The 19,672-nt window shown below is 45.6% G+C and overlaps 1 protein-coding gene across 4 annotated transcripts; it reads right to left on the bottom strand.

Annotated features, from left to right (window-relative positions):
- Window positions 1–1,261: 1,261 nt before the first annotated feature.
- On the bottom strand, window positions 1,262–19,672 carry LUC7L (LUC7 like). 4 transcript variants are annotated; one of them, XM_009277696.2, is made up of 11 exons: window positions 18,947–19,672; window positions 18,129–18,223; window positions 13,002–13,100; window positions 12,184–12,294; window positions 11,361–11,504; window positions 10,757–10,933; window positions 9,808–9,896; window positions 5,279–5,308; window positions 4,160–4,324; window positions 3,028–3,089; window positions 1,262–1,622 (listed from the first exon to the last, which is right to left on the bottom strand). In XM_009277696.2, the coding sequence occupies exons 1-10, from the start codon at window positions 18,954–18,956 to the stop codon at window positions 3,062–3,064; spliced, it is 948 nt and encodes a 315-aa protein (XP_009275971.1). In that variant the 5' UTR covers window positions 18,957–19,672; the 3' UTR covers window positions 1,262–1,622; window positions 3,028–3,061. The 4 variants fall into 4 exon arrangements, with proteins under 4 accessions (XP_009275971.1, XP_009275942.1, XP_009275980.1 ...); XM_009277667.2 differs by lacking the exon at window positions 3,028–3,089 and having other exon boundaries at window positions 18,947–19,030; window positions 19,325–19,670; XM_009277705.2 differs by lacking the exon at window positions 3,028–3,089 and having other exon boundaries at window positions 19,325–19,390.

The raw sequence follows: 19,672 nt of genomic DNA, 5'->3' as shown, positions 1-19,672 counted from the left end.
GCCCCCCGGGTCCCGCTCTCCCCTCACCCGACACGGAGGTTACAAAAACAATACGTGAAACCGCGGAATTAGTTGTAAAAACGGACAGGGAAGGGGGTCGCATGCACTAAGGACTAACACCGAGGGAGCGCCGGGACGGCCGCAGGGAAACCGAAACCGTTAAGCAGCTTACCGGGACCTGGAAGGGGAGAAACACCTGCGGGAGCCCCCGCGCCCCGGGCACGCGGCCCCGAAACAGCACGTGCAGACGCGTTCCCGCTTCCGCCGCGCGGAAACGTTCGCGCCGGCCGCCCCTCGTCAAAGACAGCCGCCGAGCCGAGCCGACGAGCAGCGGCCAGGCTGACGCCCCGCCAGCGGGCAGCTCGGCGGGCGGCAAGTGCTTTACTCACACAATTCTCACAAAATACCGATCCTCGGGGTGACGAGCGCGGCTGGCGCGGCAGGGCGGCCTTCCTCCCCTAGTGTGAAATAAACCTAGTTACAAATAAGCTAGTTACAATAGGCAAATTCCTCCCACACGTTGTTAGGACGCAGCCGGTGGCTCCGTCCCAGGAGAAGCGGCAACACACCGACACGGGCGGCTCGTTTCCTCGCCCCGCCCCTGGATTTGGCTCCATCCGGAGTCACCTCTGCCACTCGGCCACGTTCTGCCTGACCGGCCTCGAGAAACATTAACACCAACGCTTTTTTTTGCAAGTCAGAAAACTCCACCGAGGAAGCTCCGACTGCGGCGTGCCCAGCAAACAGGCAGGCTAGCTGTGGCCGTACTCCTCTATAGCAGAAATCAGTCCAGATTTTCCACCGTTTTGCTTACGCCCCGTGTCTGATCTGTAAAGGTTCTAAAACCAGACTTGAGCCCATCTTAGAAACGTGCTCCAGCCGACTCGGTCGTCCTCACAAAGGTGAGCAGCTTTCGAAACAGGCAGATCGGGGCCAAATTTTGTCTGTCTTGACTTAGCTGGAATAGTGAGGCAACTCTCAAGCGCTGGAGACGTAAAAATGAGGTGGCTAAGCACTAAAAGGAAAAAAAAAAAAAAACAAACCCACTTCCGAATTTCTTTTAGCATATATAAACAGAAGGAAAAATTAATTAAGTGAGAACCAGTGCTACTGGCGTGCTCACGAAGGGTCAGGTAGATCTTTTGGAAAGGGCTGAAGCGTTACAAACGTCACGGCAGCTCAGGTCTCCGACCACAGCGCTGCCCCTGACTGCCGCGTTCGCTGGGTCGGGACAAACACAGTGTGTCAACCACTGGCCTGAATTGAAAACGATCCGTCCAGATTTATTTATTCCTACTAAAACAAAATCCTGTTAAACAGTACGTAACTCTGTGTCTCTACAAACTCACAGCTATCTGCCAAACAATAAAAATTCCAAACTACAAAAGATGAGTTGTATTCAGTAAATATAAATGGGAAATTTAGGCTTTGTGTAGAATGTTTATCAGACTATTTACAGTGCAACACAGATCGTTTGAGTTCAGATCTCGCCAGCTTCTCTCTCTTCTGATCTCTTGGAACGAGATTTGCCATTTGTGCTCTCGTGCCGCCTCTCAGAAGAGCTCTTCTCTTTTCTCTCTCTGTCTCGTGACTTTTCTCTTGAAGATCGATCTCTAGAAGATCTGAAGTACAAAGTAAACCGTCGCTATAAGCTTCAGAACTAAAAAAATTTTCAAATACGCATAAAGTTACAACATCTTTCCCTAACAGGGCTGTGGCATAACACAAGTTTCTTACGGAAATGTGCCTAGGTACTGCGACGTCGGGAGTGCTGTCCCCCAAGACAGCAACTCTGGTCCCTCTACAAGCTTTATGTAAGAGAACGCCAGTTTTGCAGCGCTGAGTGCACGGCGCAGCCTTTGTTACTCCCTCCTTAGGGTGATCCTTTCAAGCTGTTGCCACAGGGGCTCTCTGAGGTCTTCCCTGGGCCCCTTATTAGTTTACTGGGCCATACTAAAGTGCCTGCAATTTCTTCCTCGTCTATCACTCAGCTCTGCTCGTGTCTTCCAGAGTGTTTTTTCATTATGCTCTAAGCTAGCGGCTTTCCGCTCAACTGCTTTAAATACCAACCGTATTCTTTGGACTCAAACGCTTGCTCAGCCCTGGGCTGCTTCTGCTTTCCATCCTGACAAGCGTTGTCCTTGGCAGCATCCTGGGTTCAAAGCCAGGATGATACAGATTTCTATTCACAGCCCACAACGCGGGCAAATCTTTTCACAGCCTGCCCGAATGACGGCTGCAGAGTTTCGGCAGAGCTTCGCTGCATCGGCCCACACAGAATTAAGCAGAGGGCTTCACGGTAGGTCCAATCTGAAAAGGCTGTTTTCCTGCGTGATTCATGCCAGCTTGTCGACTAGCAGCCTTCAAAAGGTGCTGATCCTGAGCGAGCTCTAGCGGCCCGTACCCCTTCAGAACCAGGCAGAGGCTTTCACAGACCCCGCAGAGCCAGCACGTTTTACTCTAGGACTCAGTAGGCAGGTTTTTCTTTACAGTCGCAAGAAGAGGACCTGGCAGGTACCTTAGAGGTTCCAGCTTTCATCCGTGCCGATTGTAAGGCTCGGAAATACTGCAGAATTGATATATTAAAACCTTACAGCCCTCTGTATCACATGAACCATTTCATTTGCATGAAATTGTGTCATTTCACCAGAAGACAACATGAGTCACTCTGATGAGATTAACTCTCTTCCTGTGCCCACAACAATGCCTGCTGCCCGTAGTCCTCCTACCCCGAGATCTCCAGATCCTGCGACAGGCTCTCCATTTCTTTATACAAGTGAGACCTCAGACCAGCAGAACCCGCCGAATGCAGGTTTCATTAATTCTCGAGGTGAAAACAGAAGCTACACTCTTTCAGGGAACAGGGATTTTCTGTTTGTTCTCTTGGTTTTGTTTTATTTTCTTAAACTGATCCTGGTCTCTCCCCAGTCCTCAGCAATTTTGTGGAAGTGTGTCAGCTAGCCAATCCCCCTACAGTCTCGATGGGCTGATTTGAATGTGTTCAAGGTTTTCGAAGTAATCCCTTACCTGCTCTTTAGTAATAGTTATTACAGGGTCTTCCTCACTTCCTAATTGTCCAAACTTCTTTTCTTTATTTTTCATGTTCAAGACAGATTTAAAAAAGGACTTTAGTATCTCAGCCATTGGAGAATCAACAGTATTTACACACCCCCCTCAATTATTAACAGACTTATTTTTTCAGACCGTTAGTTCCCTCCCACTCATCAGGTATCTTTAAAACCTGTTCTCACCCCTTAGCTAAAGTGACACAAGACACACAACAGTAGGTTTGTTTCTAGAATTCTACTTGAGTGGTGGTGCCTAATCAGGTGAGACAGTGCTAAAGCACTCCCCTATTAATTAGGAGCATTTAAAAAGAGCCAGATCTAACTTCAGCAAGCACCCGGTGATAGATTTGCTCCTGGGCTTAGAAGGGCTGTAAGGAAACACAATGATTCCTTTCAATTTTTCTAATACTCCTACATATGCTTGCCTCATCCTTCCTCCAACACAGTGGGTGTTTTGCTGACTTTCAGAAGAGACTGAAAGCCCTTCTTTGGACTATAGTGCTTCTCCTTAGCGACAGGAGAATGGTATACTCCTCCTCCTGGCTTCCTTTTCCCCTCCCTCTGGTGCAGATTCCTAAAGAACCGTCTGTCTCTCGACCAGCCTTCTAACAGAAGACTTCCCCCAGATCCCAAATCATACACTTCCTTCCCCTTGCCAGCACTGACAGAAAGAAGCGGGGAAGCAGAAGATAACCATAGAAATGTAACGTCAGAACTGCCTCTCAGTTACTTGGCTTTTACAGGCCTGGGGAGGCTCAGTTAGCTCAAGCAGGCCTTTGTGCTGCCTTCTCATACAAGAAAAGCAGCAATTTCTCAAGGCTCAGCGCTGCAAATCAGGGAACCAGTTCTATCTCCTCGACTCTCCTCCCAAGCTGGGATCTCGCTGGACAGTTACTGCCCTATGCTCTCACGTGAGGCCATCTACGAACGGCCACTGGGAAATCCTGCTTTGGCCCAGGAGCTGGCACAGGACACTGCAGCTGCTAACTTGAGAAACCAGTCATACTCCTGCTCACTCTAAGGGACTGGGGAGGCTCACTGTGATGCCACGGACTCCCCCCTCCAGAAGCACTCGTGTCAGGAATACATACTTGTGTTTTGAACTCCTGTCTCTGGACCCCCGTCGGTGACCTCTGCTGTGGCTGCGGGAACGGCTCCGGTGGCGTCTGTGTCGGTCTCGGGACCTGGAGCGAGACTTCCGCCGTTCACGGGAAGCCGATCTCGAGCGTCTTCGCCTCCTATCCCGAGACCGTGATCTGAAGAGGACACAGATTGCCTCAGACTCAGGAGACGGGCCAGTACATCGGACCTGTACACCTGAGCCCGTCTCTCAGACATTCCTGAGTAACAAATATCCAGAGCGTCAGCCCTCACCCCCCCAGCCGCATCCCTGACAACACAGAAGGCAGATCACCCACAGGGTGGGCATCGCCCTCCTGGGCCTCATGCTACCAACAAAATGCCAACGGGTAAATTTGAGTTGCTGGGAAGCTTATATAAAAAGTTCCCACCATTAACGTAAGCATGTGCCGATGCCTAGAGCAGAGCTTACCAACCGCGCCTCACTCAAAGTGAGGCCTCTATAAGTAGAAGAGAGGCCAAAGTAAGTGGCATGTGAAATTACCATAACCCGTATGGCAGTCTGCCAAAAGAGAGTCTCCCTTGTGAAAGTACTGCACTTTAGAAGCAGATTTCTTTCAATCTGCTCTAAAAACAAAACAAAGCATGCCAATGTCTATGGAAAGCAGTAGAGAGGAAGATCTCCAGGTACGTGATCCCTGAGAGAAGGCTGTCATACCGCTAAGGCAAGCTCTTCACAGAGATGGGGGGGCTTTACTCTTGAATCTCTGTATTTTTACATCTGAGGTATTATATATGTAACATGTATTTCAGACGTTAGAACTCTGAAAGCGTATTAGGTATTTATTGAAAAAGGCATCAAGTACATTCTTAGACTCGTACTCCGGAGCACGCAGCACCCTCTGTCCTGACCAGGCTAGCCAGCATCCGCTCTCTAGCCCAACGGGTGACATTAAGTTGCACAGCACCACTGAAGTGCCCGAGCGGTAGTGCCCATTTCTTTCAGGGAGCAAAACAAAGACACTGGGGCACTAAGTGAACTCCACTTGTGAGACCCAGGAAAAACCTCAGTAACTAGACAGAAACGCAAATAGGCATTTGGGAGAACTGTAGGAGAACTGCGCACTCACCTTCGACGATCTCTATTTCTTGATCCAGACCTAGAAAGAAGAGGAGAGTTAAGCAAGAGAAGGTATGATATAGTCAGTGCGTTTTCAATAAAACAACCCATTCACCCTGGCAGCTCTTCACAGGAACACAACAATACCCCAAGTAATGTGTCAGCTAAAAAAAAAAGCTTGCCATAAAACCATTAAAACATTTAATCATCTTCAATTTGGGGGGTGGGGGGAATGGGAATTTGTCAAAAACTGAAGAACTTTGTAGAAACACTAGTTTCTACATGCAGAGCTTCTTGTCAGAACAGAAAAGGTCTATAAACCAATTCAGTCTCTGTTAATAAAACACCACAACGAACCTTTCCAACTTTAAGTTTGCTGTGCCTATTTGACATATACACTTTACCCTCTGCAGTCTAACATCAACTAGATCAACTCTAACATTTTCAAAAAAACCATTTTCATTCCAGTCAGAAAGACACTTGTCAGTTTTCTGATTGCGGTTCCTTTGAGGTAGTTGCACATTAAAAAGGTTTTAATGAAGACAAAATACAGGATTTTCTCACTCATCATATTTATTTAACAAACATTAGATGGAAATTTGCATCAATGATTTTTTTTCTTGTTTGGGAAAGATGAGCCAGGAAAAAAAAAAAGAGAGGGGACACAGACACCAGGGAAGAACTATTACTGAAAAGTAACTGAGATCATAGAAAATCCTTCATCCCAGACTTAGAAAGCAACCTGAGAACCATCATCCAAGTCTCACTATTCTTTCTCACATTTCCATGGCTTCAGAGCTCATGTACAGCACTCTAACCCTAACGCTCTAAGCATTAGCTTTCGACAGTCTGTAAATAACAATGTCACGATTCTTTCAACTTCTGAAGCGCCATTACTCAGCACCACTTAAAGTACCACTCCACGTGAAAGATATGCCCTCCCTTTTTCTCTACAGCCACGTTTCAGAGCCAGCCTACACCAAAACTTCACACACTGTCCAAACAGTCTCTTTTTGCTCTAATTGAGAAGTGGCCGGTCTCCTTGTCCAGTGACTTAGAGACTCACTCTTGAAACTGTTCCCGTATCCCCACTGCATACAGTCTCGCAGGGGATGTTCCAGTTACACAGCCACAGAGCTGTTCTGGCACTGTAACAGGAGATGCAGCTGCAAGTTACACACAGACAAAATTTTAAAAAGCAATAGAGAAGCATCTACTTTAATAATATCATTTAAAACCCTACCTGGATAAGACAAGATTAAGAGAATCAATGTGCACTGACATTCCTTCACAATGAAATGGGATTGTTCAATCACGGTAGAAAGAAAAAAAAAAAACCAACACAAAACCCAACAAAATTTAGAAAGGAATTCAGGTAGAAGGAGTGTAAACAAGGTGGAGCTGAACTCGGAGCCAGGCAAATGAACCGTGCGCTGAGGCAACACACAAGTCGACCAGACGAAGGAAAAGCTGATAAACCAGGAGAGCAAGGCGATAACCACACACCTCCTTTTCATGTAACAGAACCTGACAGAGCAGCAGGACCTCCTGTAGATGCCTGGCAGGCAGCTGAATTTTTTTTGGTGGTTGTAATTACTCCAAGTTCTTAATGTTCTTTGCCTCCTGATCACTTTATTCTGAATCACCAGTGCACGCATCCACACAAAGCTATTCCACATCCCCTGAAAAACCTGGCTGCCCTTCCACGCCTACAATCCGAGCAGGAGTTTGCACAATAAACTCCCGATAATCACTCCCTAGCGCTAGACTTCAGAATTCAGGAAGCATCCAACAAAACAGCACTTTCCTTACTAGCCTGAATACAGCAGGAGATGGTAGAAGACTGCTGTCCAGAGGAGTGAGAGGCTGAGCATATTCCCCCCCCCCTCTTTTTTGTCCCTGCCTCACAGAGGCTATGTGCCGAGTTTCATAACCTGTGTTTTGTCCAACTTATTACAAAGGAAATCCATTTGGCAGCTCCACCTAGTCATTTGCTTGTGTACTCTGGAAGCAAATACCAAGGTCTGCTCTTCCAAGCATGCCACCCCTCCGCAGAATTTCAGTCTTAAGATTACTGGGTAGCCCACAGTCACTGGCAACACCAAACAAAGGGCTTGTGCTTATTTACCACTAGGGGTGACAACCCAGTTCACTCATTCCTATGTGGAAATCACAGTTTAGTTGACAAATTAATAAAGTCTGTGAGAGCTAGAGTTTCACAAGTGAATCTACAGGTTTCCATAGTATGTCAGAGTGCCTATAAGCCACCAAAGACTTCTCAAAGTCAAGCGGTACTCTTCCTCTTACTGAATAACACCATGAAGATGCTGCGTATGAAGATACGACAAGAATTATGAAGGCAATATATTTGCTGTGGTTCCTTCAAGTATCAAGCTGTGCTTAGGAGAGGCAATCTGAAAGGCAGTAGAAGCCATTGATTAGCTTTTGATGGAAAAACGCCCCTGTAAGCATGGTGTTGCACAGCTCCCAGAGGAGAAGGTGCTGAGAAATCTGGGCTCTAGTCCCAGTTCTGACACTAAGTGTCCGCTGGGGAAACTATTTTCCTTCTTTGGGTCAAGTTCTCATTTTAGAGAGGCAAATAATTTGACCTCCTCTGTATGGCAATCCCGACTCCTTCCTAACATGCTTTTCTTTGGTATCTGAACAGAGGAGCATACAGATGCCTCCATATAGAGTGAGAGCAAAGGCTGGCTACAGTCTCTTAAGTAGTGCCACATACGGAACCAGCAAGAACTCAGACTTTAGGCCAACTCACTGCAGTTCTTAAACCCTTCACATTTAAAGCATTAAATATTCAAAAGTGATCTTCAAACCCCCTTATCAGATGCATCCATATATGGGCTACCTGTGAACACAAGAGGCTCCTTAACTCAGGAACTGAGATTAAAAAAAAACCAAACACAAAACGAAAACCACAGGCATGCCATAGGAGGAAGAAAGCCAGCATTCTGGGGAGATGTAGAGAACTCTTCCTGAAGGCAACTCTGCTGAGCAATTTTCACACAGAAATGAACTCCAGGAAGAAGAGGCACCATGGAGACAGACACGCTGACTCCAGGTTAAATGTGGTCCTACACTGTGGGTCACAGAGCCTGCCACGAAGCAGCTGCATGTACACTTCTTGTTTCATTTCCATCTTTCTGTCCATAGCAACAGCGTACATCAGTCCCTTTCGATTAACTCCTGCACTCATCAGCCAGTTCCAGATTCTGCAGCTCTCAAATATAACTGCATTACTGACAATCTTGCATGGATGCCAGAAAGTTGTGAGGCTCTACATGAAGTGCTGCAGTTCAGGAGAAAGCTGCAGCATGAACTGGCACTTCATATGACACCAGGTGATCCACAGGGAGAGAGAACCCACATAAAACACCCTAACTGGAGAATGCATAACAATTTGGGGCTTACATCTTCACAATACACCAAAACCACCAAGCTGCAGACCACCGAAAACCAAGCTGCTTCGATTCTGGTATTTATTTGCTAGCGTTTCCAGCAATGTATACCCAGAAGCCAGCACCATCTTAGAGCATACTGCAGTTATGTATGTCTCATGCCTCAGACATGGATGGCTGAAACACTCCAGTTTATACCAAGAGTCAAAAAGAGCTTTCCACAGGCAGCAAGACTGGTTTTTTTGACACAAGAAGTACAAGAGGAGAAACACATGCGGTAACTGGGGAGATGCTGTGACAATGAGAACAGCATTCCTACTCAGCCACTTCCTCTGCCTGACCACTGCGAATGACCACCCTCTCCACACCAGGCTGTTTCACTGAGCTGTTTACACACAAGATGCCTGTTCAAGTAAAGAAGAAATAGTTTTTCCAGTTCAGCTGGCAAGAGGCAGAAGAGCTTGTCCTGAGAATATTAACGTTGCAGCCACTCCCACTGCTCAAGGATTATACATGTATGAGCAGCCACATACAGCCACAACTAGCAGAAGCAGCCACTCCTTGGGATGCCTCAGATCCCCTGGGAAGTGTTTTCCAAAGCTGTGCCAAAAGCACCTCACTATTATTGTAGAAAAGTTTCTGAGCAAGACAGGCAGCCCACCATCTGGCTCACGGATACCAGCTCCATTCTGTTGTCACCTCCTAGCCTAGAAGTGAGGAGGGCTGTCCTGGGAATTTTTGCATGACTAGTGCCTTTTGAGCAGACCTAGCCCTCGCTCATCTTAAACTTTCCCACTCAGATGTGGGACTGGATGAAGGCATTTTGTCCAGATTCAGATTCCAAAAGACAGGGACTAGACCAATATAAGCCCGAAGACTACAGGGAGCTCACATCTTTCAGATACACAATGGCGGTTAAAACAATACACATACAATCACTCTAAGGTGGGGGGTTTGTGCATTTGTTTTCATCTTTAACTGAATGCCAAGGTGCTCACACAGCACCTGGAGCATTTCCAACAGCTGCTCCCACAGCAGATGCTGCTTTCCTACAGTGCTCAGATACAAGAAATCAGACTATTTCAAAACCAACTTCACAAACCAGTTATCAGCTTCCACTTACCGTCTGCCCATTCTCTCCTCTCGTTCTCTCTCCTCTCTCCGTCTCAAACGATCCTGGTTTCTCTTCTCTTGCTTTTCTGCCACTGTTTTCTAGAAAAAAGTTTACATCGTATTTCAGCCATACAGTAACAGGTGAGAGAGATCTGCAGGGAGACTATTCAAATAGTAAGACAAAAGGTGTAAGACAAAGAACTGTTTCACTGTTTCACTGCATTTTGCTAGTCAAGATCTCCATCGAGGTTCTCATTTTCCTCACAACTTCACTAACATACATCAGTGCAAGAAATGCCACTCCCTACTCTGCTTTGAGTGCTTGTGCTCTAAGAGACAAGCCCGTAAGCTTTGAGGCAAGGACTGTCTCACCATGAGTACACACGACACAATGAAACAGCGCTCTGGCCTCGTGCCAATGATCAATCGAGGCACTGACCTCAGTATACTGCCTAATGAATAAGGCACAGGAATCACAACTCTTCCTCGAGGAGTCTAAAGGTCTCTGCAAGCAAGGCCAGTACTGCAATTCCATTACAAACCATTCTAGAAAACTTCTAATCACTTCGGCTACTGAAGATCTTCACTGACAGCACTACGTGAAACTTCAGTTCAAGCATTTCATTAAGAGGTCTGAAAGTCCTCTTCAATAGTCAAAATACCCCCAGTGACAAATCTCAGCCAAATCAATGAGAAAAGAGCAATGGCACAGCTGCATGTATTTAAGGAAGAAATGACAGCAGTGGTCTGGTTTGACTAATTCTGAGGGTACTTATTTAGTTACCCAGAAATTACAGAACACGTGAGGCTACGCAACCTCCATTTGAAGTTTCAGGGATTCTGCAATCAGAAATTTCTGGGCTTCTACAAGCACTCTGCAAAGAATCCTGTATGAATTTAATAAAAGCATTGAATGTCTTCAGAACTACAAGGAGAAGGTTTAAAACAGACAGGATTACCCTCAGCTGATCCAGCTTCTCACGGATCTGAATGAAACCCAAGTGTAATTTGCCTCCAAAGTGGTCAGCAAGACGCCGGTCGTTGTCATGGAGACCAAGATATGCTGAACAGACTTCACACACACGCAGCTTCTGCTGCTGGAAACTGGATGCAGGCATTGAATTTCGGTATTCTTCCTAAAGGGAGGCATAAAAACAGGCAAATGTCAGGGAACCCTTACATAGTCACAACCCTCCAGGGAAAAACCTGCAAAGAATTGCCCTGCCGCTTTCAAGAACCAAAAAACCAGCCTCAATATAAAGGAAGTGCCGTACAAAACACTTTGCAAGCACAGCTAACCTGACAGTCTATCCCTGCCAAGTGACTAGTGACCAAATATTTCAGAGGACAAATCCCTCCCCACCCCAGTTAGCTATCTTCACCAGATAAAAATTTCTAAAAAGCTTTTCTTCATCTATGCCACTGCTTGCTGGCACACGGCTGAAACTGAAAAAAGGAGGTGCTGGCAACATAGGAAAAGAGGTAGGAACCGCCCAGCGGTTTGCCATGTACTCAGCCTAGCTCAGTCCGCTATTACAATTCATAGGAGAACCAAGGCCATACCTCTGCCTCTTTCTTTTTCGCTCGGACTTTCTCCACTTCCATCAGGATCTTTTGAGACTCGTCAACATTTCCTTCAGCTCCCAGCTGTTCAGCTTTAGCTAGGAGTTTTCCAATGTCTTCATTCAGCTCATGTACTTTCTCTGCCTAAAGAGAATAGTGTGTTTTTAATAAGACAAAAAACTTGCCAAAGCTTGCAGGATGACTTTTCCTTTTTCTCTAAAAAATACTGTTTAACAAAAGCAGTTAGTGGAAGATGACCATAAATCTTCAAAAGTCAAAGGAGTCCCAACAAAAAGGGACTGGTGGGCCAAGTACAGGCAATGCAGTCACAGACACATAGCAAAGAGAGAAACTAGACATGGAGAGGGCATCATTAGTTCTGCCGCAACCAGTGGCACATTTCTGGCTCGCAGGACAGGATAGAGTCCACAAAACCAGCTTCAGAAATGCTTTGTATTGTCCCGATGAAGCAAGTTCCCAAAGAGGAAACTCCATGAGCATTTACTAAGTGAAAAGACAACAATCATGGGATGGATTTACTATTCTAAGCTATTACATTAACACTGAACAGTGTGGGGGGGAAACCAATATGCTTTATTGCCATGCCAGAGCAACCTATTTTAGAGTTCATGTTTTACGCTACTATGGCCCTCTGAACCAGTAAGTTTGTCAAGAACGGCCAGAGCAGCATTTGAGGAGGATGGCTGGAATCCACAAAGCCTTTGTGGAGCCTAACTTCCCAATATCAATGGTGTCAGAGAAAACAGAGCACCGGTGCTCTCACACAGACTTGCAGAACAAATGTTTAATGAGAGGACAATACCTTTGCCGACACTTCAGCACTGATCTCTTCCTGTGTCTCAGCCAGGCGTTTCTTGGCCAGTTCTGTTCTCCTATCACACTCTGCGATGAAGGATTCCAGGTGATCCATCGCCTGCATGTTCAGACAAAGAATTGTGAATAACAATGCTCTCCATGCCAGATCTAGCTTTGGCAGCCAACAGCTAGCTGCTGCAATCCCTATATAATGCACAAACAACCTCAAGAACGGATGCCTCGAGAAAAAAATATACGACACTGCAGAAAAAGTAAAATTAGATCCCTGCCCTTAAGTCTGTCATCTGCCTGGAACCTGACACAGTTCCTTTACTCTGACATGTAACAGAATGCTCACATGAAGACTGCTTTGCACTGGAACTTCCAACGCATGAGCAACGGGTGCAAAGACAAAAGCACTGGAATAACATGAAAAGGGAAGACAGAATTGTTCTTCCACTTGATCTGTTCCATCACAGAAAGCTAAATCTGGCAAAAGTGAAACCACAGAGCAGAAGGCTTTTAATGTCAAACCTCCTTCTGGGCAGGCCACCAGGTTACAATGACCTGGTACAGAGCAGCAGGTGTGGGATGCAAGGAATGCCAGAGGAGCCTCCCAGCTAGCTGGACTAATGGGGTTGCAAGGACCATAATTACAATTTCAAGTCAGCAATCAAGCCGGCAGTCGGGAAGGGGCTGCACATTCTTGTCAGATAACACATCAAATAACATGGCTAGCTGAAATGCCCACTGAGTTCTATTGTTCAGCCAAATAACTTCAAGAGGCAGTTTCCACAAAAGTAACAAGTATTTCTCCGTACTCACATCCAGCTCAAAAAACAGGTCTCTCTCTTTACTTGCAATCTCATAATCTGCTCGCAGTGCCAAGTCATGGATCTTTGTACATTCTCCCAGGTCCATTCGCTGTTGAAAAGAAAAAGGAAAATCAATGTAAGAACCCTCCATCAGGACATAAGCAGCAGATACTTAACTCTTGCCAACTGTATCATATCAAAATACAGCCTCTTTAGGAAAAAGAGCTTCCTCTTAACCTGTCAGTAACAGAATGAGCCAGAAGAACCACATGCTTGCTAGAACCCCTTTTCTAGGTGTTCCTGGAACAACATTAAAACACCCCAAATGTTTTAAGTCCAGTCCTACTCCTGCTCTAGGGCACAGCACAGCCTTAGAAATTGCTGGGAGGGAGCTGGGAAGGCGCAGCACACTGCAGCAGCAACTCCTTCAACGGGCACTAACTCCAAATGCCTCCGATTATAGAGCTACAGCACGGCAAAACATACAGCTTTGTACCCTGTTTAAAGCTCAGCTGCAAAAGCACATCTGTGTCAGGACGAGCCCTAGTAACGTATCGAAAGATACCAAATCATAGAACACAGACAGAATGCTTCCTATCAAGAACAAATGGACTTAAGGGAGTAAGGGGTATGGCCAGTAGAAAAGCACAAACCCACGCTCAGCAACAACAGACTCATAATTCTACAGCTAGCCCCTTCCCACATTCAGCTGCAGCCTGGAATTTTAAAACCTGCCCAGCAAAGCTAATTCCTACACATAAGCCCATCTAACGAGAGACTTCTTGAGAGCATCTGCCTTCCCAGAAAGCTCTGACCTGCATGCTGCCCTTCACTCCCATTGCAGTCGATGCTATTTAAATTTGTTCTTTTTCCCCAACCTAGTAGTTAACAGCCACATGAACCAAAGTTAATTACGCTCTCAAAACATGGAAATTGCATTTTGACATTATCAATATGTAACAGAGAACATTTCTCTTATTCTTAAAATAGAAAAAGAATATGACATTTTGAAAGCCAAAATAATAAAAGGCCTAAGTGTGAGCCACGGTACGAATGGCAGGGTACATGTCATCGCACGAGGGAAAACCCCAGCCAGCCATCCTCTTCTCTCCCAGTCACCACCAGTCCCAAGGAACCCAAACCTGAACACAGCACAACAGCTGTCAACTCACTGAACTGCAGAAAAAGCTAAATACAGCTAAATTGGGATCAACACAGAATCCCTGCGGAACATCACAAACTAGAGCTGGGGGTGCCAGGGACACCTATGTGAAGCAATGCACTCGGACAGCAGCAATGATGTGTTTAGAATGAAGCAAAGCAACTGAAGCAAGCTCCACCAGGTAACGCTCAGGTATTCAGCAGTTACCTGTGTTATTAATTTTTCTTTTTTAAACAAAGAAAACAATTCCGGATGACTTGCCACTATTTAGCCTTCCTCGGTTTGCTCAGATTTACCAGAAACAGGAGGCCACAGGCAGCAGGCTACAGAAACAGACACTGCATCCAGGAATAGTCCTGCTGAGCTCTCTAACGGTGGAAATATAATGCCTACAAAAAAAAGCGTTCAGTACTTTCAGAGCTTAATCATGTTCATCTTCAGGCAAGCCTCTTCAAAGAATGCTAGCGAGGCACTGTTATTTTACCACAAAAATAACTTTGCACAACATCAGAGCACGATGTGACTTAAACCTTTTATTCTTATGGTCATTATACCGAGATCCTTTTCCAATATAGGGAGAAAATAGTGATACTCCATGTGATTCTCAAAGATCATAAATACTCTTATCTGAACTCTTCTTGCAAGCTGATCCACTAGCCCCACTTCAGAGAAGGGGCTCCAACCCAAAACTTCAGAAGAGCTGACTGTGCTCCATACTTCTCTCCCTGTTTGTTAAAAGGCAACGAATCTCTCAACCTCTTCCTCGAGGGGAGAACGTTCAGGTCTCACCAGCATACAAACCTCAAGTCTTCCTCCACGTCCTTCGAGATGATCTAGGTGCAGGGAGATTTTCACAGGTATTGCTCACTTCAGGTAAGACCACTAGCCCTTCTGTCTCAAAGAATCCTCTCGTCTCAGGGAGGCCTGTCATCAAATACTCACCCTTTCCAGCAGTGATCGTTGACTTGCTCCAGTCAACACCCATGGCTGGTTTGTAATACAGGTATTTGAGACAGGTAACCAGCAGAGCCTGAGTAAAGATTTAAACCCCCATACACACAAAAATTTAAAACATTCAGATGCCACTGATCATTAGTCCTGCTCACATTTGCGGAGCAATCCACATTCCGAGATCTCTCTTATGATCTCCACTAAACTGCTAACTCACCAGAAAGTCTATTTCCAAGAGGAAGGCTCTTCAGTAGTAATCAGGGCTGCAGAGTTTTGCCCAAGTGAAAAAGGAAAGCACAGACCCCCATGAAACAATTCTGCAACCTACAGATTTCAGCTCACTCATAACTCCCAGTAGGGGACACAATTAATTCCCTGAATGTAATTTCCAAGCTATGTTCTACCTGGGCAGCTTTCAGACTCATCTGTCCACTTATTAGTGGAGCTAAAATTCAGGAGGATTACCAGCTGATGCCACGTACGAATGTGCTGCAGTACTTCCACTGACAGAAACATGCTTGCCATTAGTTGCAAAGCTAACTCAGTGCAGGCCACTAACAATCTAGTGACAAGTCCCCTGAAAACAGCACATGTGCATATTAAACTAACTTGTGTTCTCCCAGAATTTTACTCCTTTCTCGTGAAGGCCAAAAAGAGAACCATCGCAGCTTGTGTAGCGATAAGTTTAGACAAGTTGCTGGGGCCAAAGGCTCCTGTGACCAGGAACACTGGCCCACCTAAACAAAGCAAACATCAGCATGCCTTCTGCAGCTCTCAGGAATATTCCAGAGCTTTACTTAGAGTCTGGACTCTTTCTCTTACTCTGCACCTGAAGGTCAGTGAATGAGACTCCATCACATTTCAGTGAGCACAGCTACCCAAGGGATCCAGCTTCCTGCCCGTCTCCAATCAGCCTCCCACTAAGGAATATGTGCACGCGTGAAGGATGCAGCAATAACAATGCCTTCGGGGGGAGGATGCAACATAACCAGCACCAGAAGGCTTGGAGCATCTGTTGGAAGTTTCCAGAAAGATCCAAGGTCCTGATTTCTGCAATAATACACATCCAGAGATGGATGCTACCCCATCCAGCTGAGGCTGGTTCACCCACAGAGCTCTTCCCTTAATGGAGCACCGTTAAGATGCCAGTGAACCTGACCAAGATCGCAAGGAAAGCCTGCGCATTCCAGTTAAGTTTCCTTCTGTGCTGGTAGTGCTAACAGCTGAAATTCTGTTCCCATTCCGGACATCACATCTTCTTTCAACACAGATCTGTGGCACCAATACTTTTTCTTGCCCCTAAGGACCTGCTGACAGCAGCGTGAGAGCTCCACAGCCACTTAAAGGCCACCACAAGATCATCTGAGTGATCCACAAGATCACTTGCGCAGAAGCGGTCTTCCTGCTCCTCTGCAAGATTTGTGAGCGCAAATTCCACAGCAAGAGGGAAGAGACAACTCACTGCAGACAAGTAACAACAGAAGAGAAACAGATTTCTCAACGTGCTTCTCTGCCCCGGGAGACTCGCAATGCATCCGAACATCTCCGACTTCCTCAACTTCCTCCGTGCTTTGGCACTAGCTCTAACAGCCACGCACATCGCTTAATTCAACCCCTTCAACTCACCGTTTACCTTCTTCCTGGAAATGTGCCAGAAGAGGTAGAAGGCAGCCTGCATCTTCAAAACACCGTCTGGGCCCCAAAAAACTGTTGTAGAATCTCATGTCAAAAAATATACCCTAACCACAGTGACCCGCACAAAGGACGGAGGCGGGCAGAAGGTGATTGCAACAGCTTTAAAATTCTGAAACGGAAGTGAGGTGACACGGAGGCTGATGGAGCGATCGCTGGAAAATACATCTGAGCTTCAAATTAATAAAAAATAAATATAGAGATATACAGAGATTGGTATTCAACCTCCGATCTTATTCTGCAATAGCAGCCACTGAGAAGCTAAAGTTTGAGCGCTCAGAGCTGAGGCAGCTTTTGCTAAAGCTCTTTCTACTCGTGCTGCCAGAGTCTTGCCATTGCAGCGACACAGAGGAAGGAGTGCCAGCCCTCCCCTTTGTTGGTAACCCACTGTGTCAAACCCAGCTCTTGAAATAACAGCAGGAAGGGCTATAAATAACGATGGTATCCTTAAACAATCTGGTTAAGTTGATGGACAATGTGAACCGCCACCGTATTTACTGTCAAACAGCGAGGGTAAAGATGGATTTCAAACATCCATACTCATCTCCATCCTGCAATTCTGTAATACAGCAACAATTAACAAAAGACGTGCACCATTTTCGTTTGAAAGTCGCAATGCATCTTTCACCTGGGCGCCTAAATTGAATACTTACTTCACAAGATCGCGCTGTTAAAAGCCCACATCACCTTTTGCTCTGAGAGCACGCGAGCCAAACCTTTGAAAATTGGCTAGCTCTGTCCCCAGAGGGCAGCAGCGAAGGCGCCGACTCAACTGTTTCAAACCAGTCAGGCAGTGACACGCTGCTCAGGCCAACCAACTCTAAAGACAAAGTCGGCCTGAGCTGTAACCTGCCATTAGCACGCCAACCAGCAATGATGAAAAAGCTGCCATTCCATCAGGAGAACATCACGTGGCTGGAGAGGGGAGACTGAAAAGCTCCAAGGATTAAGGATTATTGCAGCTGGTGGGAAAAAACTTGCTAACCTAAAGATGCAGCAGTGAACTAGAGCACCCAGGAGAGCAGGCTAGCTATGATCTTGCAACCTCCACAGGACAAGTTTCAGGCCCTAACCATCTCAAACTGCTAAAAGAGAAATAATCTTGCAGCTGGGGGATTGTGAGAGAAAAAACATTTCAAGCAAATTCTGAGAGCTCCTGACTTCAGCGGTTCCACACACAGGTCACAGAAACTGAAATTAAAATTGTGACTGCTCCTTGGGCACAGAAAGTCCTGTCTCTCCTAGAAGTTACCTACGATGCACAGATGAGCCCTGAAGAGCTGTACCAACGTCTGCCTCAGCAGAATTCCTTATTACAGAGAATATACTTACCGTTCCGGCCAGGATATCATGAGGACAGCAATCCAGAAGGTGGCTCTTGCAAACACGATCGTCTGTAAACTTCACCCTTTGTCTGGTTTCATCTCCTGAAATTCATTTGTGGTTTTAAATAAGGAGACATTAGAATACCGATAAGAGAACAAAGATGTCGGTATGATCATTTCGCCTCAATATGCAGATTAAAATACTTGGTGTTCCTGCTCCCCAAAATTACTCGAAAAAAAACTTAGAGGGTAACAGGATATTCTGGAACACTTACAATTGGCAACAAACACTATTTTAGCGTTTATTCATCCAGTACACCATGTTAAACACAGTGTTGGCGAGCCAAGTAACATCCAAGGCCTGTCATCCATATAAAGAGACAGCACAGCCCGAAGAGAAAAAAAGGAGACAGACAGTCTGGCTCGCAGCCAAAACCTTTTATTTCCCCCCCCCGCTTTTTTACTGTGAGGAAGGGGCAGGAGGTACCGAAACCCACGCTATCGGAGGGCCATGAATCACAAAACAGGGCTGTGCTGGACAGTTTTTATAGGCGATTGCTATTTGCTCATCTGATAATTAAGGCATTGGTCCATTCGCTTTGAAAACCAAATATGCAGTGTGCTTTCCAAGGCCGTGCAAAGACGAATCTTGTAGGTCTTGGCCTGGAACACGAAGCGTGCTTCCCACCCACGTCCCACCCTCAGAAGACATTTTACACTCAGGAGCCACTTAAACAAGACAATATCAGAAAAGCAAAAAAATAAAAAATAAAAAAAGAAACAAAGTTAGTCAATACACACTGCGAGCTCCAACATATACTATACCCATCTGCATTCTTCAAGACCTCAGCTGCAGAATTTTATGCCCACTGTTGAAAAGTTTTAAAGGAAAAGTTTTCTTGCCCACACCTGCAGTAAGGAAGTCAGGGGAATGATACATAAAAGTAAAGGCAAAGTGGTAATGGTATGTGACAATTTTAAAGCTCATCTGTGTATATGACACAGGTATGTGTAATACTAAAGTATGAATATAGTTTAGGATTCGCAAGCATCCAGGAATAATGTTGTGTCTACTGAAAATGGTTTTTTATTTTTATTTTTTTTTTTCTTTCTAAGCTACACTTTTAAAGTTACTTGTGAAAAAAAAGCAAACACTTTTTTTTTTTTTTGTTATAACAGCTTTAAAAATTGGTTGTGACTCACGGCTCGATGAACATGAGGCTTTTCTGCAACTCCCTTGCAGATTGATGTAGGCAGGCAAAGATACACTGAACCTTTATAAATAAAATAGAGGGGCCACAATTGTTCAGTTTGTATGAAATAAAAATATGGGAAGCAATTCAATAGCAACTCAATACACAAAGAAAGAAACGCACTTATTCACTTACGAAACAAAGTGCAAAGTACCTGAACAGCCCTGCTAATCGTGCCAAAGGAAATTTAAGTACTCAGCAAGTCGCAGAAGGGAGATACAAACCGCAGCGGGAACATATTTTGCACAGGCTGTCACATTTCTGTTCTTGGACAACAACTACAACGGCCGGCCCCCGC

The sequence above is a fragment of the Aptenodytes forsteri genome, unplaced genomic scaffold (assembly GCF_000699145.1).
Source record: "Aptenodytes forsteri isolate BGI_AS27 unplaced genomic scaffold, ASM69914v1 Scaffold26, whole genome shotgun sequence".
Classification (NCBI taxonomy): Eukaryota; Metazoa; Chordata; class Aves; order Sphenisciformes; family Spheniscidae; genus Aptenodytes; species Aptenodytes forsteri.
This window is presented reverse-complemented; position numbering and strand designations above follow the sequence as displayed.